The sequence below is a fragment of the Leptodactylus fuscus genome, chromosome 3 (assembly GCF_031893055.1).
Source record: "Leptodactylus fuscus isolate aLepFus1 chromosome 3, aLepFus1.hap2, whole genome shotgun sequence".
NCBI lineage: Eukaryota > Metazoa > Chordata > Amphibia > Anura > Leptodactylidae > Leptodactylus > Leptodactylus fuscus.
In genome coordinates this window covers 124,940,526-124,964,522 of record NC_134267.1, presented here as the reverse complement: position 1 = coordinate 124,964,522, position 23,997 = coordinate 124,940,526, and the positions used below count along the sequence as shown (strand labels likewise).

The 23,997-nt window shown below is 39.8% G+C and overlaps 1 protein-coding gene across 1 annotated transcript in view; it reads left to right on the top strand.

The window, feature by feature from the left end:
* Window positions 1-23,997, top strand: part of BCKDHB (branched chain keto acid dehydrogenase E1 subunit beta) — a 158,261-nt gene that overhangs the window by 87,958 nt on the left and 46,306 nt on the right. The window contains exon 9 of the mRNA XM_075268282.1: window positions 23,701-23,787. Coding sequence (XP_075124383.1) covers window positions 23,701-23,787 — 87 coding nt within the window. The remainder of the gene's footprint in view (window positions 1-23,700; window positions 23,788-23,997) is intronic.

Genomic DNA, 23,997 nt, shown 5'->3' with positions numbered 1-23,997 from the left:
GCTGTAAAAGACTGGAAGACTATAAATAGATCACTGTAGTGCTATTATGGACACTTTTCCCCTATCCACTGACCCTGTTTTAACTTTTTAGGATTTGACAATAACTAAAAGACTCAATGGCTCGCAAGTCTCCACTCCGCTGTGCATAGAACATGGTGGCAAATTCCAGAGGTCAAAACTAATAAAATAAATTTAAATTTGGGCCAATAAGCACAGGGTGGAGATGTTATCAAAAAGGTGGCAAGGGAAGAGGTTTCCTCCATAACCCCAATAACAACCAAGTTAAATAAATAACCTCAAGGATGCTTACTATCCCACTGGATCTAGCAGTCCTCCCAGAAGTTGCTGAGATTTGCATAAGAAAATGAACAAGATCAGTTTCTACATTTTCTGTTCACAGTGCTCCTTTTTGGCATAGTATCAGCTCTCCGCATCTTCACCATAGTGAGAACAGAAGTACAACCTTCTTCTAATAGAAGATACATACTGTCCACCTGCAGGGACTTGTAATAAATTTCCTTTCCAGATAGAACTGGATAATAAACCAATAAAAAAAAATCAGATCTGGTTCCAGAAAAAAAAGGGGTAATTTTGGCCTCCATAAAACAAGCCATTATTCCTTCAGAGAACAAGGAAAGACTGATAAACAACGTCACAGTCCTTTAGAGAACAAAGTTCTGCAAAATCAGATCTGCCATGAGTTTCCTGGGATAACTCAGTCTGCTTATAGTCGGTGGCTTGAAGTCAAAGTCGCTACAGATGTTTCCAAAATTGAATCATTTCTTCCTGGAACAGGAACCAGATTTCACTGGATTATATTCTAAGAATTCCAAGCAGAGTAAAATTATCCCGAAATTGTTGGAAGTAGGTAAAATCTTCAGCAATATAGTGGCATCAGTGGCCAATAATATTCATCCAGATGCAAGTCTCTGGGGCTGGGGTGTAAAGCTGCCAGATAGCTACCTTCAGTGTGTTTTGCTTTCCCATATTGCGAACCAATCATCAATACGGAGTGCTCATGGTTGTGAGACAAGCCCTAGAAGCCTCTACGGTACTTTTTTTCTTCAGAGAGCCCATGTAAAAATTTTATTAGACAATATGATAATCCCGAAAACTCATTATGTCAGAAGATATTTGTGCGGATAGAAGAAAATCTGAGCTCTTTGAATGAAAAGCAATCGGATATCCACCATCCCCCCCTTCCCCAAAAAAGACACCTTATACAGCCCTGTATATGGAAATCTATAAAAAATATATGGCAACTCCAAGATTTTTATGGGGTTAAAAGAACTGTTCAGAATTCAGGCAACATGTCAATTTGGCCATAAAAACTAAGAATGTTACGCAAATTAAGTTTTTCTCTAATATTTTTATTTTTTGCTAGATTCCCAGTACATTGTACAAAATAATATTATGAAGTACAATTAATCCCACAAAAACTAAGCCCTCATATGCCTCTGTGAATGGAAAAGTAATAAAGTTATAGCTTTGGGAAGTAAAAAAAGAAAAATTGAAAAATGATTGTAGGGAAAGGGTTAAATAACTGTGAAGCAGAAATGAGTTAATCCTTTAGCAGTATGTTAAACCTATTTATATAATGCAGATCCAGTATATTGAGGTGTCCAGACAAGCAGAGAGAAGAGTATGCATGAATTTGCATTACTACACCATATGTGTGACAAGTAAATGTCTTAGATGTTGTCCCTTTAAATAGCTTTATAGTATCTTGTTTTGATCGGCATAATCGAATAGTTTCCAAGGCACCTGTAGGGAAAGATATATTTTAGCAGACAAGCAATCTTTTTTTTTCTTAAATAGTTGCTGAATTGCCAGTTAATCCCTGCCAGAATATCAGTAACACTAGATATACTTATGGCGCGGGCTACGTGCTGATTTATACTAAGTAGTGGGCAGTGGAAACATGCATGGTGTGATCTGGCAACCTATTCAGAAGCATTAGAACTGCATTAAGAGCCATATTTATGTAGATAATATGTAAAATTGCCTGGGTGTTCAATATCAACCCTAGTTACTTCAAAAACTCTTTCTTTATAATTTCTTTACATTAAAAAAGAAAAAAATGTGCAGATGCAGTGCGTTTGTAAAGGATACTATTCACTTATTGTTAAATGTTTAACAATTCATAGTTAAAGAAAGCAAAAGGCTGGTTATATCAGTGGCTGTGATTGATAGAGTCCGAGACCGAGTTCGGGTGGCGTTTGCGTCAGAAAAATTCAAATAACATCAAAATAAAATCATTATTTTTAATTATGAGATATAAAAAAATTGTTCTATTATTTCATACATAGTTGCATACCGGTATTTACTTTCATAGCGATTAAATCATTGGCTATATAATGAATTTAAGGAGTTGTACTGCTTCTGACTGACAAAGAAGTCGAATCATGAATAGGAGTCAGTTTGTGGAAGTTGTGTGTAAATGATCAAAGTGAATTAACTCTCTATTACCCTAATTTAGTATTTGGTATTAGGTTTCCTAAACCAAACTCCCTCTTCCTCCTAATAAAGCAGTAGAGTTCTTCCTCTTGACTTTTGTATCTTCGTCACAAATGCTAACTTAAGGGGGCATTCATATTTGAATGGGTTTTTAAAGCAAACCGCTGGTGTCCGTATGCAGCCTCTCCGCGGAAAAAACGCAAAATCCTGCTTGTCTGTGCAAAAAAAACAAACAAAAAACTGTTTCCCCACGGAGAGGCTGCATATGGACACCAGACGTTTGGTCTAAAAACCCATTCATGGATGCAAGTGTGAACGCCCCCTTACAGGAGTTACAGTATTAATGGCCTATTTTTAGCTGATCAGCTGACTGACGGAGCCGTTGCTGTTGTAGTGGCATTGCCTGAAATTCACCTGAATTGCTGTAACAGTACAAGCAGTACCAGTAAACAAAGAACATGATGTGGCTTTTCAGTTGCCTTATTGGCATAGTTGTTGGATGTCAAACTCCCACTGATCTGATATTGATGGCGTATCCTAAAATCATCAATATTTTATTCCCGAAAATAACCTTTTAATGCCATGCCATTTGGTCAAAGTGATTTTATAAAAATGTTTATGTAAAGGCAGTTGAACATAGAGGGCAGCTTATTCGCCATGACAGCTTTCGGGTGCAGAGTTTGCACCTATGCAACAGGGCCCCAAAACAATCCTTCACAATGTAGGATAATAAGTAAGATTCTAAGAATAGTGGTGACATGATGTATAATGCCCTTCTTTATTCACTAAAAGCAGAGATTAGTATGGGGATTGTGGAGTAGAAGTATCAATGATAGAACTCATTGTATTGTGTTCCAGGTCTTGCTCTGTCTTTCCCCTTGATGCATGGATACAATTGTTTATTTTCTAGTTTTGACATTTTACAATTAATATGATAATAATCTTGTGGAGCACCTGTAAATATCAAGCCAAAGGTACATGTTGTAATTTGTTCTATGACGTTCTATAGAAATTGAAGATGTACATTCCAGTGAGCTGCACATGGCCATAGGGCATGTAGACTAATGTGATATGCAGTACAAGAACAGGCTGGCCACACTCTTTATACTGTGATCTTTCACTTTGTTATAATGTATGTAACTAGGCAGAGATTTACTCATAATTAGGATTTCTATGAAGTGCTGGGAATAGTTTGACTTCTCATATTGCCCTGCGGTGACTGTCTAAAATGTTTTAGAAGGGAACTCTTAATAAATCTCACATTTTTTCATGCTGTTTTCAGTAACTCCAGTCATTGCAGACAGACAATCCTCAATAGCTATATTACTATGACATGGCCTGGGAAACTTCAAATGGTTCCTGACTGTAATAGTAAGAGGATGGCTCCCATGATCTCACTGCACGGGTGCCGTCCTGCACAGATATGACCAGTGGGATTTTTCTTTAAAACTTTGGGGAGCTACATTGCAGCGGAGACATGGTAGCTATGGCGGCCGGTCTGCAGCAAAGCGGCCTCCATCTTTAAAGACCTAGGAGGACTTAAACAAAGCGACATGGATTCAGCAGGAAGGGTCAATTTAAGTCCTTCCTGTATATTCCCTTTCCTTGTTAACCTACTCCAGACCTTAGCTCAGAAAAGTAGAGGAAAATCTGCCACAAAAAATTTGGGTATCTCCCTTGGCTACAGAGATATCACTGCCATTAGTCTTGGCTGCTGATATAACGTACTGTCATAGGGGCCGGCCGTACGCTATGTCATTGCAGGGCGGTGAGGAACGCCTTCGTTCACAGTTTAAGACTTTACCAGTGTGGTGTTGGGGATTTTTCTCTGTGCCCAGCGATGACATTGAGCTGTGAGGCCAGCCCCCTTGACAGTGCAGTGATATTAGTAGCTGAAAATAACGGTGCCAATATATCTGGTATTGGTGCAGATACCCGCAAAACTGAAAGTGTGATGAATTCATGTGTTGCAACAGTATATAGCATGCCCTATCTTAAAGGACATGATAGGTTCTCTTTAAGAATGGAGCTTCAACCACCGATCTAAAGCGGAGTAAGAGTAAGATGCACCAAACTTATTAAAATACATTTGTTACCTCTTTTGGCTGTGTTTGTACCATAAAAGAAAATCTGTGCCTGCTGTAATCAGGCATAATTCCGTAATTTCTGCAAATTTCTAGCCACAGTTGTGGTAAATCTGTTGGGCTGTGGGAGGGATGACACCTCCTCCCACCAATCCCCTTCCTCACTTCTCTAGTCTCTTGAAAACTGGTCAGAGAAGTGCAGTTCTACATTTACAAGTGTGACTTGTGTCAGAACCCCAGGAAACCAGTGTGCACGTGATAATTTCAGTATACAATGGCCCATGTAACGTATAGTTTATAAGAGATTTCTGTTTTGGCTATAGCTTTTACCTGGTGATCTCATTATGGTGTTAAATATTGCTATATGGTCTGCTCTCCACAGTGAAGAATGCCAGCTTCATCTCAGCAGTGGGTGGTTACTGGCAGTCTAACCGCTTCACTTGGAAAGTATATATCCACTGCTGTTCCATTTTTAGCATTTTCCCTATTCACATTACCAAAATACATAAACCAAAATGCAGGCCCACATCGTTTTATGTGGCCGGTGCAGTCAGTGCAGACTAAAACAAACTTGTGAAATTACTACTTTAAGGCAGAACGTGCTCTATTTATTCCTTCTCATACACACTAGAAAAGTATAGCAAACAAAGCCTGACAGTTTAATTATGCAATTAAAAGGAAAGCAAAGTCTGTATTTTAGAATATTTAGTTAGCGGGGGAATGTGTAAATCAACAGAATGATTCAGTGGCTTCCCACACTTTATCTTCAGGTTCAAGCAGAATCTGTTCACAGCTAGCTCTGGGATAAATGGATGTCGTTCACTATGGTATTCTACCAATGAACTAGACGGATATTTGAAAATCCAAAAAGGCTTGTCTAGTTTCAGACCAATATTCAGAGACAAATGTTATTGTTTGTATAATGAGAAGTTCTACAAATTTCCAATGTTCTTTCTGTATCAATTCCTCATAGTTCTCTGCTTGCTGTCATTCATTGTTTGCATCCAGTGGATAAAAATCAGTCCATGGACATGTGATATACAGGTATGATCCATGGTCATGTGGTGAATACACAGGTGCACACCTCGTTACCATGTAGATATTGCATTAATGTCTATAATAAGCTCTGCACCTGTGTGTCCATCACCTGATCATGGACTGTCCGTCACATGACCATGGACTGTCCGTCACCTGATCATGGACTGTCCGTCACCTGATCATGGACTGTCCGTCACCTGATCATGGACTGTCCGTCACCTGATCATGGACTGTCCGTCACATGACCATGGACTGTCCGTCACCTGATCATGGACTGTCCGTCACCTGATCATGGACTGTCCGTCACCTGATCATGGACTGTCCGTCACCTGATCATGGACTGTCCGTCACCTGATCATGGACTGTCCGTCACCTGATCATGGACTGTCCGTCACCTGATCATGGACTGTCCGTCACCTGATCATGGACTGTCCGTCACCTGATCATGGACTGTCCGTCACCTGATCATGGCTTAAAAAATTGAAGAAAAAAAGGACACCGAGTGTAATTCAATTGGATGCAAAAAGGTAGGTGGAAAAATCAGAAAATCTCACCTGGTTGGGTTGTGCATGCAGGGTTTTTCTGTCCGCTTGAGAAGTCGGACATCTTCTCTTGCGGACAGGAAAGGACGGACACGGAGTGCAAAAGAACGCACCCGATGCCCATTCAAGTGAATGACAGGTGTCACGGACACATCTAGTGTCCGCTCCTAGTGTCCGTGACAGATTTTGAGCGGACACTAGGAGCGGACACTACATGTCGGACACCGACGGTAGTGTGAACGCTCCCTTAGAAAACCATGAGGAATTGATACAGCAAGTATACTGTATAGGCTTATATACTAGCATTATAGCATACAACTGCTCTCTCAATACAATTGTCTCTCAATATTGTCTGATACTGGACAACTGCTCTAAATTTACTTGATTGTTGCTGTAATGGGGGCAACAATATCAGATACTTTTGGCCTCCAGTCAAAAGGTCCCACTTCCACATAGTTAAACAGTATTAGAAATAGCTTGGTGGCTCTGTTACAGATTTTATATTAGGGCCCAGGATCCTCAGGTTATGCCTCCACATTAAGATCACATACACTGTAATGATATGCCAATGCTTGGATGGAATTTACAACAAATGTATCCTGAATACATTGCTTATGTGCGTTCTTTATCTTTAGTTTCTCTACTGTGCAATTTATTTATTATTTATTTATATAGCACCATTAATTCCATGGTGCTGTACATTATTATATTAATTCCATGGTGCTGTACATTATTATATTAATTCTATGGTGCTTTACATTTGGGGTTTACATACAGTACACAAAATATACTAACAGATATAATACTAACAGTGACCGACTGGCACAGTAAGATAGAGGGCCCTGCCCGCAAAGGCTTACAATCTATGGGGCAAGAGGGATAGAGACAGAAGGTGAGAGGGGAGATGGTTCAGATGGTTTATTTATTTATTTTTATGTTTTATTCATTTAGTGTTTTACTTGCATTTTCATTCTCCTATTTTTTCCTTTTTAATCTTGCTCAGATTTTGGCAGCCACCAGGGTATCCCTTCCATTACAATCAATACAATAAACTTGTCTCTACAATATTTTTATTGCTTTGCCTTTTATCATTCTAAGTTAATTTTAGAGCAGAGCTGTGCTTTGTTATAGAAATAGATTTTCTTAATATTTTTGTACTGTACATGCCGTTGTTGCCATTGCTAGAACCCTGAAGCAGATTGTAAAACATAAGCAGATGTTGTTTTGCTGCGTCACGCAATAATATGTTTGCAAGCATAAAGAAGACACTTGCATTCAAGTTAATACAGATTTAAAGGCTAAAATTCTCTATAGAACAGGAAATTTTATATGTTCTATGATTTAGATTTTGAAATTTCATTCTAACCTGAAAGGTAGTTAAAGGTAAGGTACTGGCACCAACTCAGGAGCAGAGCGGGTGCTTTAATCGCATAATGAATAAATAAACAGCAGAGACCTGATGGCAGTGCCTGTGGTCAGAAACTCCTCTCTCTGATCACATGCCGTTAACCCCATTAGATGCCATGTCAGATGTGATCACAGCACTTCAGGTGTTCTGTTGCAGGCTTCAATAGTTAAAGGGGTTCTATCTGTAAAATTATGCTGTATGAGCCCCACATATGCGTGAATAGCCTTTAAAAAGGCTATAAATTATACTTATCATGCACGCTGGGCAGTGATGCACCGTCCGTCGTCATTTTCTGGCACGCCTTCCTCTTCTTTCTTCTTCTTTTGGCAACACCCTCCGGTCCTGGCTCTTCCCCGGCTTCATCGTCCTCTTCTTCCAGCGGGATTGGTTCAAATCCGGCACGTGCGCAGTATTTCTCCCTCCAGAGCGCTACTGCGCACACTCGGCACCATTTTTCCCAGTGGCAGTTCGTGAGCGTACTGCACATGCGTAGTAGGCTTGCATAGTTCTAAGGGGAACTCAGTATGCTCAGTTCCCCTTAGAACTACGCGAGCGTACTGCACATGAGCAGTACACTCGCGAACTGCCATTGGGAAAAATGGTGCTGGAGTGTGCGCAGTAGCGCTCAGGATTTGAACCAAGCCCACCAGAAGAAGAGGAAGATCAAGGCGGAGAAGAGCCAGGACCAGAAAGAAGGCATGCCAGAAGATGACGTCGGACCATGCATCACCGCCCAGCGTGTACGATAAGTATAATTTACTTCTCTCTCCGGCAGCCGGCTCCAAAATGGGGCTGGCACCAGCAGCACACATGTGCTGCTGGGCCAGAGGAGAGGGAGATCTTTCGGTCAACTGCCTCAGGCAGCTGACAGCAAGGAGAGGTGATCAGAGACCCCCATAGAGGGTCTCCTATATGCTGATCATATATGTGTAGGGGCCTTTAATAATAGCAGAAACATATATTTGTACCTGCAATGCAATGTCATTGCTGGGTGGTAAGGCATGCCCACTTTGACAGTACAGCACTATGGACGCAAATTTTCTCAAAACCTATGGGGTCAAAATACTCACTATACCCCTTAATGAATACCTTAAGGGGTCTAGTTTATAAAATGGGGTCATTTATGGGGGTTTTCAATTGCTTTGGCAACTCAAATCTTGTTTGAATGTGCAATGGGCCTAAAATATCTGCAAGCAAAATTTGTGTTTTGCAATCCAGTCGGAACTCCCTACCTCTTGGGCCCTACTGTATGTGTGTACATAGGACTAAGGGCACAAAGTGTACATTTTTTAACATGGGATAAGTGGGGTGATATATTTTGGAGTGTGTTTCTTCTTTTTGATGTGTTGTGTGCAAAAAAAACTGCCTTTAAAATGACACATTTGAAAAAAATGAAAATGTAATATTTTTAAAAAATTTGCAATAATGCTTGCAAAACAATATTTGTTTGATCAAAATGCTCACTATACCCCTCAAAGAATACCTGATGGGGTATAGTTTCCTAAATTGGGTCATTTAATGGGAGGTTCTATCATTATGCCACCTATTCCTGTTGTGGGGAATCGCTCAGGTAGATGCTTGTAGCAGTGCAGGAAACACTGGATTGCACACAAGTTCAGGCTTTATTCACATGTAACACATACACTACTTTTGCAAAGCCACAGGATAAACAAAACCAAATCCTTCTCTGCTAAGAAAACTAACTTAAACGTAAGGAAACTTTTCCCTGACTATACAGGAGACTGGCTACCAGTATCCCACCTTGGCAACAACAACGGGTGGCACAGTACCTGCTTTGGAGGTCCGGTCTGGACAGTTCAACTCTGTCAGTGTGGTTCCACACTGCTAGTCTTCACACTCAGACTGTTATTAGGGCCTGATTAGTCAGCTGACCTCCCTGGTGTGAATCTTTACCAAACACCCTTTAGCTGCCTGACTGGGAACTAGATGGAAGAGAGTGCCGCTGTGATGCCTCTTACAGAGAGCAGATGGTCAAATTGGGAGATTGTGTTCCCTAAGGCTAGATTCTCACAATGGAATTGGCCGCTGAGTTTGAGGCTGGTTTTCAGTGGCAGGCAGTGATGAACACTTTATTTTTTTTCAGGATGCCATAAACATAAGAATCCTACTGGATTTTCCTATGGCTCATTCAAGCTCCTTCTCTCTCCTCCCCTTTCCATAGACTTCTATGGTGAGCTGCAATTTCATGCTTCAGTGAGATCAAGGCTGATTCAGCAGAGATTTCAGAGAAAATGTCAGCTTAAGAGGTGAGGAGGAAAATAGTCTGATAAATGGAGAAAAGGGTATTTCTCTTTGACAAGTTAGATTAAAAAATGTGTTATATTAGTTTGTACTATTCCTTAACGTAGAGTTTGTTGCTTAGTTAGTGGCAGTGTATTATTCACAGCATCAACCTAGTGATACTCCCTAAGAGGTAAAGCCTCATATGCATGCCTGTGTTGCAAATCACTTTTCTCTAATAAGACTTCCAAAAAGGGGCATAGCAGTTTAGCATACCTCCATATGTTCCTAGTTTAATACAGGGGTTTACAGAGTTTGTATCCTGCATTATGTAGGGGTTCTGTTCTCTTCTCTGTGCCTGTTCTCTTCTATGACTGTATAATTCTTCTTGTATGTTCTCTTATATATCCCCATTATGGCTGCAGCATATTTTGAATTTGCCTCTGAAGCTTTGAGGAAGTACCATAAGGAGCCGATTGTCCCCCCTCCCTTATCCATTACTTACACTAATGCTTTCTTTGTATGTAATTCCAGGAATAACTGTACAGTAGCAAACAAATAGCTGAGAAAAGCCCAAGTGACCATAATATAATATAGGAAATAAAGGAACACTGAACTGCAGGCATGTAGTTAAAACACAGGGAAAATACAATCTATGAGCAGTCAGGAAAGCTGCTTACTGTCTGTGAGTAATATCCCATTTGTAACCACACAAGCAGCCATAAGTACATAACCTTTTCTTATAAAGTATGAGATTTGCTGCCTGTTCAGTCCTTTGCACAGAGCAAGCAGTTTGGATGAACCTTCTCTAGCAACAAGCAGTGAACTACAAATTAGCTAAAAGGGGGACACCTAGTGGCAGGAACTTCAGAGAGGTTTTTTGGGCAGAAAACATCCACATTTTTGTTAAAATACATTACATTTTAATACAGAATCACATCATTTATTAAATAAAACGAAGTTGTCTGAAAAGATAATGATGATTTAAAAGGGATATGTTGTTTTTTTCTGCTTTTTGTATGAAATTTTCCTTTAAAACATTGCAGTTCTTATCAATTACATATTCTGAATTTTATTAAGTGAAACAAACAGTAAAATCCTAATATTAGCTCTAGAAAGCCCGTTCATAAGTGTAAAATATGGAACAGAATTAGGTTTTAAAAACTACTAGGGTGTTGAAAGTAGACTTTATGATGTGCGGTTGTTATTTTGACTCTACTACCCTAATGTGAAAATAAATAGTGGAGTGTGAAGGAAGTCAAAATATTGTGTGCTGAGTAGCAAATGTGGATTTTATGTGCGAACATGTTTGTCATTATTTATAATGCAACTGAATTCAATATGGTTGAAATATGTTTATGGATATGGCTCTGCGTTCCAAGGGCCAACAAGTGCTGTCTGTGCTCCTTACATGTGAATTCAATGTGTGTGTTTGGGCAGATAAAAGAAATGCATGCAACTTCACACAAAATGAAAATATATAGTACATACACAGATGTGTGTGTATATATAGTACAGTGGACATGCAGTAGATACACATGTGTGCACAAAAAAAACAGTGTGTGTGTATATATGTATGTGTATATATGTGTATATATATATATATATATATATATATATATATATATATATATATACACACACACACTGTTTTTTTGTGCACACATGTGTATCTACTGCATGTCCACTGTACTATATATACACACATCTGTGTATGTACTGTATATTTTCATAAAAACAATTTGCAGATTCATCAACAGTATCATAAATTACTAACATTATTGTGATGTCCAAAGTAAAATTAAAATGTATACGGTATATTTAGATATTTTTTAGCATGTTAAATTGTGTTGAAATTTTTAAACACTACCTATTGGTATACCAGTTTTACCTTACAGATATTTTTTTTCTGCATAAAGAGAGCGCAAATTGATGATTTTTTTTTTCTTGCTAGACTGCTTTTAAAACTATTGAGGGAGGAGTAAATAGCGTCTTGCATAGATAATGGGCTTGGGACATGTTTTAACATTTTTTTGTACCAGTTAATCCAAAAGACAGCAATTTAGCTCCTTACTTTGTTTTTGTTTAATTTTTCTTTTTTTCTGTGGCTTAATAAACACAAACGTACCATAGTGCCATAAACATTTACTTGGGTACCATAGACACATATGTTGAGCAGCTATAATATTAAAACAATACTAATAGTCAAATTGAATAACCTTGTTTAGGGTGTTTACGTGTATTAGTCACCAAATGAAGAGTCCATTCTTGAAGTTCATTTAAGAAAAATCATCCAGCGTAAAGAGAGCTTTCAAATGACACCAGAAGTACTTTTCTAGGTACTATAAAATAGTAATAAATAAAATACAGCTATTTGAAGTGACCCTTTGGTATTTGCTATAGATCTACGGTATATACTAACAATAGAGGATAAATTAGGGATGGATTTCTCTTGCTACACTTAAAGAGAACTTTAGAACTTGTTTTCTGCTAAAAGAAAGTATGATAGGTTAATAAAGTGTATTACAAAAATGAATAATGCAATCCTCTGATAATGGTGTAAGCGAGGCTGAGAATGAAGGGTCTGCAAGCTGCTATTGACTAATACAAGTCCTGTGATGTGATATGGAGGAAGGTCCTGGATGTAGAAGCCAGTAGTACTATGTATGTCTTTGTGAGTATGTTAATATTGGTAGGTCCTAGAGAGCAAAAACTGGGTCTAAAACCTTTGGAAGCACCTGACTTATGTGCCAAATTATATTCAGATTGGTTCAGTCATTTGGCCGTACTTTAAAAATAGACAATAGAATTTCAGTTATACATATTATGACAACTCAGGGGTTCAGTTACCTTCACTATGAGACCCTGAGTCTACTACCCAGTATCCCCACAAATACAGCAGTTCTCCCCAACTCACCAGGTTCTGACTCCCATAGGCCTTGGCACAGCATTATGGGAAGGATTGACATTTTACTCATAGAGGCCTTCCAGCTAGGTGCTAATTAACCTCATTAACAATCCACTTGTCTGCAGATCAAATGAAACACTTAACTTTACAGAGCCTTTTCTTTTCCACCCTGCTTTCCCAGGGTAAAGTACACATTGTTCGGTACCTCCGATGACACAAACTTGCTACTCCAACAGTCACACTGCCATAACAAATTTTATATATATATATACTCAGTATATATATATATATATATATATATATATATATATATATATCCTTACTAATATTATAAATGTGAATGTTTGTTTGTATGTTTGTACCTCAATCACTCTGAAACGCCCAAACGGGTTAGAGTGAGATTTGCCACATACCTAGAATGGCGCCTGGAAGGAAACTGCCTTGGTGATGTAGGCCGGGGTTGTGGGGGGAGGGGGAATGGGGGTGTGTGTTGGTGGAGGCCGGGGGAGTGGGGACCGGGGTCACCGGGGTAGGTGCAGGCCAGGATTGCTGGAGGGGGGGGAGGTTGGGGCTGTTGACCGGGGGTGAAGGGAGGGGGGAAGGGCAGAGAAGGGAGGCCGGGGTCCCTTTGGAGGGGCCTGCCGGGGTCATGGAGGGAGAAGGGTGCACGGTGTCGTGGCGGCCGCGGGGCAATGGGGGGGAGGAGGGCAGGGGCTGCGCTGCAGGTATGTTGCGCACAAGGGGAAGGGGGCCGTGAACGAAGTCAGGGGTATTGCTAATATATATATATATATATATATATATATATATATATATATATATATATATATATTCATTGGCACTGTACTTCATTCAGTGCTGCTGTTGTAATTTAATAGCTAGTGGATCCTACAGCTAATTAACTAATTGCTGACATCTGCCCATAGTACAGAACCATAGAGAGTGCAGTGTTCGTACATAAATGCACAACTGGGCTCAGGTGCTTCAGGAGCTTTTAGTGTTGACTTTTGCTGTATGGTGCATGAGTTGTCTAAGATTCCCAGCTGTGTTTTATGGAAAATGTTTGTGTTGAGATAGCTCATGATGTTAGAATGGATTTATAGCTGTTGACATGAGAAATGTTTGCATGGTCCAAGTTTTTTTTTTCCTGCTTTTTTTTTTCCCTTTAACAAATGTTTGTGTATTTGTGTCATTTTATTTTCAACGGTTATCATGTTTTTATGGATTTTGATGCATTTACAGATTTCAATGGATTGTATAAACACAGTAAGAGTGTGTGTGTGTGTGTGTGTATATATATATATATATATATATATATATATATATATATATATGTATATGTAGATGTAATACATAATCAGAATAATATACAATAAGTCATCTTTGCTTTTACCAAGTCTACACACTCACATTAGATAACAGAAACTAAGGTAAAGGAATTTTTAGGCAAATTTCAGACTTCTCCAATGTTCCAGGGTGGTAGATGATTTAATATTATCTTCCCTGGCAGTCAAGGCTAGCAGAGGTTTAAAGGGAGTCTGTCAGGACCAAAATGCATCCCAGACTAGTTCTGTATACTGATGATGTATAGGGGCCTTTAATAATAGCAGAAACATATATTTGTAGCTGCAATGCAACGTCATTGCTGGGTGGTAAGGAATGCCCACTTTGGCAGTACAGCACTATGGACTCTACTGACAGTGAAGAGCTATGGTAACGGCACCGATATCTCTTCCCCAGGGGCACATAACAGGAAAGCCGATAGTGAGCTGAATTCATTGCACTGTCGGCTTTCTAGCAGTATATAAAATCACATGTGCCCAAGGACATGAAAGGTCCTCTTTAAGTTCTAGCGGTCTACACTAGTAAATGTATTAATACCTGTTGATCAGCAGGATAGAAGTTCCGCTTTCAACAATGATTTCTATATTGTCAATTCTACAATTTGCAGTAAAATATTTTTTTTGCAATGTTTCCTTGTCATATTTTGAGTGGATTAGATATTATTTGCTATTATTAATAATGATAACTCCCTTGGTATGTTTCCTTGGGGTTGCTACCTCTTTTTCTTATGATGTCATGCTTAAAGGAATCACAGTTCTATCAGATTTCACTCCTTTATATGCAGTGGCTGGTATATTTTTTCAGTTTCCTTCAGATCTGTACATAGTGTAATGCGTATTACACTGAGGTTTGTCAGGTTACATATGTTCTGAATGACAAATTCTATTTTAATGTACATGCCAGTGCAGTTCTTATTAGGTTACATACATATTGATACAATATATTTCACACCAAAGTTGACATTAGTACCTATTACTTTTAACAGGGGAAACCTATCCTTTCACAATGAGTAGAACATACATCAGGACTGATGAAGATTGATTCTCTACTGCTCGTGGAAAGAGACTGTAATCCATTGGGATGTTTAGAGCATATTTCACAGGCCTTAACATATAGTCTCCTTTGACTTGAGTTTGAACTTTGCATTTTTGTAGGTCTTTGGTAATGTTCCAAGCTGGGTGCCTAGCCACATCTGGACATAATATTTGGAAAGGGTAACCTATACTTTTTCACAACGGAAAGATATTGGACATCTTGTGGTCATGAACAATATAATCAGCCGTCTTGGGATTTAGATAGATATCTTTAGAATAAATCATGCATTCAGTTCTTGTATTCAGCTTTCTGTACATCGGTAACATTATACACTTTGTCTTATTTTGAGAAGAGAGACTGCCATTTGCAGCTGATTTATCTCAACTCTTGTGACTACCGTACTTCAGTTACAGCACACTTTTATGTCATGACACACTGCAAAAAATATATTTAGACAAATTGTCACCTCCTTGTCCTGTTGTTTTGAAAGTCTTATTCAAGAAGAGCATTAGTAATTTATCATATAATGCTAGAAATTTTGGTCCTGTCAGATCCCTGCTAGGTAAAGTGTCACCAAAAATTACCTATTTTTAAACGAAGTTTTTATGAGAAACACATTTAAGAATATTTTATGATTTTACTAGCATCTGCGACTTCGTCTACGGGTTGGCATTGGCGCTGAGCTGCTTCTATTTAGGCAAGTCGTGTTGATTATGATCCGCCGTGCGCCCCCACCTCCCCTGGCCCTCGCCAGGCCACACGGCCTTTCTACCTACCGCCTGCTCCTGCCTTCCCCCCCTGTCACCCGCGCATCCGCTCCCTCCCATCCCTGCTCCTATGGCCCTGCTTCCGTTGGCGCCCCCGGTTCCCCTTTTGTGTCGCATGCCTTTTGCCCCCAACCTCCCATCCCGGGGCCCGTCCTTCACATCTTCATTTCCCTCAGCGGCCCCCCACCCGTATCTCACGGCTCCCTGGGCCCCCTGCCCGCATGCCAACCCCCAACCTCCTCTCTCGCGGCCCCCACACCCTCCTCCCCTCCCGCAGGCCCCCGGCACCCTCCTCCCCTCCCGCAGGCCCCTGGTCCTCCCTTTCCGCCCCCCCTCTCAAGGCACCCACCAGACCCTCTTCCCCCCCGTCCCATCCACCCTGTCTGGCCTCCCCGCCTCCCCTCGTAGACCACATAGACTGCAATGAGTCAGATCCAGATTTTAATAAATAAACAATAACAAAAAATGCAATGTGTTTCTTTATGTGGTAGCATATTCTAGACATTTGCCACTATTTCTGATTATGTGTAAACCTCCGTGAAAGGAACTTACAACCAGAGTTGTCTCCATATACGTAATAGGAGTGGTGTGTAGGGGAAACTTGTCACTGAGGCAAATCAAAAATGTAATTTTGCCAAAATCTAATTTTTACTTTTTCGAAATATAATCGCCCTTCTCTTTTCTGCATTTTCTGCACCAACTTCTTGGCTACATCATGCTTGTTTCCCTGCTGGAAACTTCATCTTTGCTCTGTTTATATAAATTTTATACGTTCTTGTTGATGTAACCAAGAACAAACAGTACTGCACATGCACCAGACTACAAACATGCAACATTTCTCAATGGAAAGTTAAAAGCTGCAGCTGAAGGGGAAAAAAAGCAAAATTACATGTTTGCTGTTCTACAGAAATATATGTTTAAACGGCTTAGACTTGACATACACACTTCTATTACTTGCATAGGATAAATGCAGACTCCCTTTAAAGGTTACCTGAGTTTTCATAAAAAGTTTAAACATCTGCAGGGTCTTGCTGAAGATGTACAATTTAACGTATTAGTGATCGATGAACTTCCTGCACCAGACACTAATGGGCCTTACTGCACCGCAATTGACTACCTATATCAATTGCAGCGTAATAATGTGTGTCCTCCTAGCAAATTACGTACTTCTAACATCAGGGATCTGCAAACCACCAATCCCAATGGTGACTGCGGGCACCTAAGGGCTTTTTGTGGGAGGGGTCTGACTCAGAGAGGCAATAAACCCCTACAAACAAGAGCGTAGGGTTCTGATGCCTTAACATGGCTGCCTATGTATAATTCTGATAGCAGATTGAAGTTAAAGTTCCCTAGGGAGACAAAAATGGTATGAAAAAAAGTTTTTTTGGTTTTTTTTAAAAAACCTATTTAAAACATAACACTATATTAATCCCATCACCCCAAAACATTCAGAAATAATTTAAAATAAATACATCACACACATATTGGGTATTGCCACAACTATAACAAACAGAGCAATACGGCTGTAATGTTAGAAAAAAATAGCTGATAAAAGTTAATCAGTTATAGGGCTTGGTATGTGTCAATGAAAAAACGCCCAAAAAATTATTTTGGTCAACAATGCCTAAAACAGGCCAACCATTAAAGGGTTAATTAAAGTGTAACTGTCATTGTTCCGAAATATAAAATATATAATAATCTACTTTTAGCTTTCGTAGTCCTGGTCATAGTAATTTTGTTGCTGATACTATTTTTCAATCTCTTAATGGCCTTAACTTGTTGCACTGCTTATAGCCATCCACCTGATTCTCATGGGAGAGTACACTATACTTGTTGACCCCCACCGATCCGTCACATCTCCTCTATTCAGTATCCTCTCACACTCTGTCATTGCAGAGTGCACTCAAAAGGGGATAGGAGAGCCTTCTGTAAAAGCTGCCCCATACTATTCCTTCATGTAGCCAACAGCTGTTGGGACACTTGACAGAAGCGATAAGTTGCCGACCATCTGGACAGAGGAGTTCAAATGGAGGGCACTCCTCTATAAATCTGTGGTGTAATGTTTATGGCCAGTGCAAAAAGAGGAGGAAAAAAGGAGGAAGGGACTTTTATCCCAAGAGTTCTGTGGGCAAGCTGTGCTGTGAAAGAGTAGGTGGTGTAATATAGAGTGCTGCTTGTAGGCCGCTGGAGAACTTGCCCACTTCCTGCAATCCCTCTTAACACCTCTACTGCTAGAGACAGATTTCATTTTACAAGCGGCAGTGGTTAGCAATATATAAGGAAGGAGAAATCCCTAGTAACCGGCATTTTGGAATGATTTTTTTTTTTCAAAACAAAAAATTTGCTGTTCATCTTTTCTTCCGCGTAGGCCTTTTTCTTCTATTGAAAAAAATAAACAAACAAGATGGAAGAAAGCATATTAACTTTGCAGTCAATGAAGACAGGATGCTACATCTGAATCAGTCATTTTGCTGACTTTTCAGTCTATGTTCTGATCCAATGACAAATCAGAGCAACAGACTTCAATGACGGTTGGTGTGAACCATGGTCCTTTCAACTGTCATATTATTATTTTTTGTTTTTGTACAATCAGGAGTTTGAAACTGTTATCACCTAAAGAGGGTAAATATAAAAAAATGGGAGCGACACCAAACGCCAATATAATTGTAAGTCACTTGGAGTAGGAGTTATTTTAAGTAGGCCTCTTATCTTTTGATGTTGTGAAATTGTCACAACATCATGATGGTATAAATAATTTATGTAGGTGATGGTAGCATCTTTTTCCCATATGCTATGATATAGCATGGATCAATGATACAGCAGTTTCTCAGGATAACCCAAGCAGGAATGGAGGGGTAGGGAGTAAGCGTGCACAACCAAAAGAGTACTCTTCAACAGTTTATTTGGCACAACGCGTTTCGGGCTGAGCCTTTTTTCAAGTGCAATACAAACTGTATGGCAGTTAATCTCAATATATCACTCAGTTTGTATTGCACTTGAAAAAGGGCTCACCCCGAAATGCATTGTGCCAAATAAACTGTTGAAGAGTACCCTTTTGGTTGTGTGTGCCTACTCCCCTACCCCTCCATTCCTGCTTGGGTTATCCTGAGGAACTGCTGTATCGCTTAAAGAAGATCATTCTTGGTGTTGAAACTCTAGGTCTGCTTATAAGATTAACTATAAGTGATATTTTGGTGATCAATAGGCTCGCCACCGAGTGTATACCTTTCAGGGTGGTGCATCATCATACACATTCCACATTTTGCTTGTGGTCTTTTTTTATAGCTGTATTTTAGACTTTTCAGGATGTGCCTGTAGTGGACTGCAGATGGACCGCATTAAAATATCCTGCAATTCACTTTGTTTACTATGCAGTGCACCCTGTACTTGTTCACTTTCAGTTGTAATGTTGGGTTTGCTGATCTATCATTTTGGCTTAGTACATGTCACTGCAGCACAACAAACACAAGGGATGTTAAACAGAAAGATAAATCTTGATGGAAATGAAGAAACGAGTTTATATAGTCTACAATCACAGTCTGTCGTAAATCTAGCCAGCACTGAATATGCTGTGGCTTGTAGGCTGTCTTAAGAGCCATAGAGTGAAAGGAGATTTTGCACCATCTCTTCTGATCTATGTGTAGTTGTGCAATTTATTTTTTGTGTCTCGCTTTTCATGTGTATTTGTCAATATAATTTGTTAGGGCATGGCACCATTATGGGATGTCACATTTGATGGTCTGGGAGGGTTTTTATGGTGTCAAATTTTTTGCAACTGCCAATTCTACCTTAGGCAACTATGCCAAGACAATTGATCTCTAGACACGGATACTCAACTGGTGAACACAGGCCAAACCTGGACTGTGGCCACAAGCTGTTCAGACTCCTGCCTTCTGGTCCTTCCATAATGACAGCATCTGAAATAAATACTCATCTCCTGACTACTATAACTTTAGTCCTGATACATTACAATAGTGGCAGATGGGATTGGCCAGTGTAACATGGCTACACTCCTTTATAGGCAGCATGGAAGAATTCTGATCCTGCTACTATTGTAATGTATGAGTTCTAAATGGCAGCAGTCAGGAGGTGAGTGGTTCTCCTGAACACTGTTGGTGTCAATTCTTTGAAGGGGTTACACTGTGCAGAGCACTCAGGTCCATTATACTTTATGAGGGACACTAAGGAGCCTTATACTTTGAGGGGGCACTTATAGGTCATTAAACCATTTGGAGGCCACTAATGGACCATTATCCTATGTGTGGGTGGGGGGAGAGGCAACAATGCCCCACATGCAATGCAATTGGTTCTCCCCACAAAGCATAATGCTGCTTAATGTCCCCACATAGTATAATGCCCCATTAAATAGTGTGGAGGCAACAATATGACATTATACTATGTGGGAGGCCACTAATGGGGCTTTATATATAAGTAACTGTTAGCTAATAACCCCTTTATCTTTCCTAGCAAACTAGTTAGTAACATAGACCCCTATACTTCACTTGACCGCCAGGGAAGTTTTAAAGTGATATGAAATATTTATTTCTAATTTTTCTTATAGTCAGACATGTCTTATTGCCTAAACAATATGGTAAGTAATTGATATGTTCAACTACTGTTCAGGAAGATGACGTAGCACAAACTGGTCATCCTGATCTTCTCTAGGGGGCAGCCAAATGTACCTGACCCTTCCTGGGCCTTCTGTCTTGAAGGGGTAAATTACTGCTTAAGGAGTCTTTGATTATTTGGAGAGGTTTTTTGCTTTTTTTTTTTTTTTGCTGAAGAAATGCTAATTTCTATACTCCTTTGGTCTCATTCGTTTTAATGGAACTGAATTGTAGCATTGCTATGTGACCAATGGACATGAGGTCATTTGCTGAGGAGAAAGCATACATGTTCTCTAATATTTCACAACCCCTTTAACTAATTTCCCTTATGATAATATGACAAAAGAACACAAATATATTAAAATGCGAGAATTTATTAGTCCTACATTGCATTTATTGTTTATATGATTTTGCTAAAGATGCCTAGACACGTGTGTGTGTGTGTGTGTGTATGTATATGTGTATGTATATGTGTATGTCTATGCACACACTATATAAAGTTCATACTGCATGGTCTTCACTGCAAGCTTCTGACTTGAGTATTACATTAGTATTAATTTGATATATCCTGGTATTATCTCCATCTGCGTAAACTTTGACTCTTTTCGACAGTTATATGGAGATGATCTGAAATTAAAAAAATGAAAACCTAAGAGGCAAACTGTAATTTAGAGATACTCCAAAAATACAATATTAATATAAATTTGTATTTATGTCTTTTAAAAAGTAAATAGATAACAATTAACAAGGGCTAATACCAAATAAATGGAAATGTGTATAGCAATCTCTCTCCGATATGTATAAAAATATAATGATCTATCTTCCCTCAAACATGGGCTAACCCTTATATAATGATATAGAGAGAGTTGCATAAAGTTACATATGTAAATGTGGTAATAGCACTTACTAAAAAGCTGTGAGGTTTGGAGGCGTGCCAAAAGATGCAGGCGGATTTTGAAGCGGAATCTGCCTCAAAATCCGCCTGCAAAAAAGGCTCCCAATTCATTTCAATGGGAGTCCCTTGCTTTTTTTCCCCGCTAGCAATTTTTTTCAGCTAGCGGGAAAAACAAGTGACATGCCCTATTTTCCCGCGGATTCCGTGGCTGACTCAGCTGCGTCGTCCATGGTGTGAGACTCCCTCCTGATTAGGCCCATTCATTCAGGCCTTATCAGGAGTGGGATGCTGAGACCGGATGCCAATGCACTGCATCAGCATCCTGTTGCTGGTAGCCGCGCGGAGAACTAGCCCTCAATGTGCTTTTCGCATTGGCTTTCTCTGGAGGCGTGTTGTTGCTAGGGGAAAAAAATGTAATTCATATACACGTTGGTTGCTTGCCCCATGAGAATTTTCGCCTGTGGTCAACACCCAGCACGGCGACTACAGGTAAAAAGAGCAGAAATTGCCATGTCTCAGGTGTACGGAACAGCTCTTTTGCATATAGTTTAAAAGCCGATTTCTCAGCAGCAATATTTCACAAAAAGTTTTGTGGGTTTTTTTTCACTTTGTCACTAACTGCCCCCTAAAACAGTAACATACATACACTCACCGGCCACTTTATTAGGTACACCATGCTAGTAAGGGGTTGGACCCCCTTTTGCCTTCAGAACTGCCTCAATTCTTCGTGGCATAGATTCAACAAGGTGCTGGAAGCATTCCTCAGAGATTTTGGTCCATATTGACATGATGGCATCACACAGTTGCCGCAGATTTGTCGGCTGCACATCCATGATGCGAATCTCCCGTTCCACCACATCCCAAAGATGCTCTATTGGATTGAGATCTGGTGACTGTGGAGGCCATTGGAGTACAGTGAACTCATTGTCATGTTCAAGAAACCAGTCTGAGATGATTCCAGCTTTATGACATGGCATTGCATTATCCTGCTGAAAGTAGCCATCAGATGTTGGGTACATTGTGGTCATAAAGGGATGGACATGGTCAGCAACAATACTCAGGAAGGCTTTGGCGTTGCAACGATGCTCAATTGGTACCAAGGGGCCCAAAGAGTGCCAAGAAAATATTCCCCACACCATGACACCACCACCACCAGCCTGAACCGGTGATACAAGGCAGGATGGATCCATGCTTTCATGTTGTTGACGCCAAATTCTGACCCTACCATCCGAATGTCGCAGCAGAAATCGAGACTCATCAGACCAGGCAACGTTTTTCCAATCTTCAATTGTCCAATTTCGATGAGCTTGTGCAAATTGTAGCCTCAGTTTCCTGTTCTTAGCTGAAAGGAGTGGCACCCGGTGTGGTCTTCTGCTGCTGTAGCCCATCTGCCTCAAAGTTCGACGTACTGTGCGTTCAGAGATGCTCTTCTGGCTACCTTGGTTGTAACGGGTGGCTATTTGAGTCACTGTTGCCTTTCTATCAGCTCGAACCAGTCTGGCCATTCTCCTCTGACCTCTGGCATCAACAACGCATTTCCGCCCACAGAACTGCCGCTCACTGGATGTTTTTCTTTTTCGGACCATTCTCTGTAAACCCTAGAGATGGTTGTGCGTGAAAATCCCAGTAGATCAGCAGTTTCTGAAATACTCAGACCAGCCCTTCTGGCACCAACAACCATGCCACGTTCAAAGGCACTCAAATCACCTTTCTTCCCCATACTGATGCTCGGTTTGAACTGCAGGAGATTGTCTTGACCATGTCTACATGCCTAAATGCACTGAGTTGCTGCCATGTGATTGACTGATTAGAAATTAAGTGTTAACGAGCAGTTGGACAGGTGTACCTAATAAAGTGGCCGGTGAGTGTAGTTTATAGAAGCGCTTTAGAGGGTTACAATTAGTACAAATGTCTGTGCTCTCGTGTATTCCTCCCATCCTGACATGGCAGAAAATGGCTGGGAAAGTTCTGTTTATTCTTTGGCTAAGAAAATGCTTAGCAACTAAACATCTAAGCAAATTCACTAATCAAAAGTTTTAGTTCTTTTTGTTTAATTCCAAATGAATAATGTTAATTTTTTATTTTTTATTGTTTTTTTTTTAATGTAATTTTATGGTCTCTCCAAAGCGCTTGAAGTGATCCATCTTCTGTTGCATCTAAGCTGCTTATTATGTATCGCACATTATACGGTGTTTCTATTCTCTTTACAATGTTACTGCCTAAGGACTATGTAAAAGGGAGCGAGTATTTTTGTTGGTAAAATCCTTCTGTGTACTCCAAGTTTTTAACTCCCTAAATGTAAAGTTTTCTACACTGTAAGTATTATGATATTGCCTCTGCAATGCCTTACAGTTATTCTTATTATTTTTTGTAGTCTGTGACAAAGACTGGCCGCTTACTCATCAGTCACGAGGCTCCAGTAACAGGAGGCTTTGCATCGGAGATTAGTTCTACAGTACAAGTAAGTTTTTGGTTTTATAGAATGCATTTTTTTATTTAACCTTTATTGTAATATTTATTGAATATGTTCTTCGATATATACTGTCTTTTTTCTTCTTTTTTTTGTTTAGCAATCACAGAACGTTTAATAGTAACCAATACTGTTGAACAAACGTTCCAATCTGCCAGCAACATGTTAAAGAGTAGGATGAACCGACAGATTGAAACTATA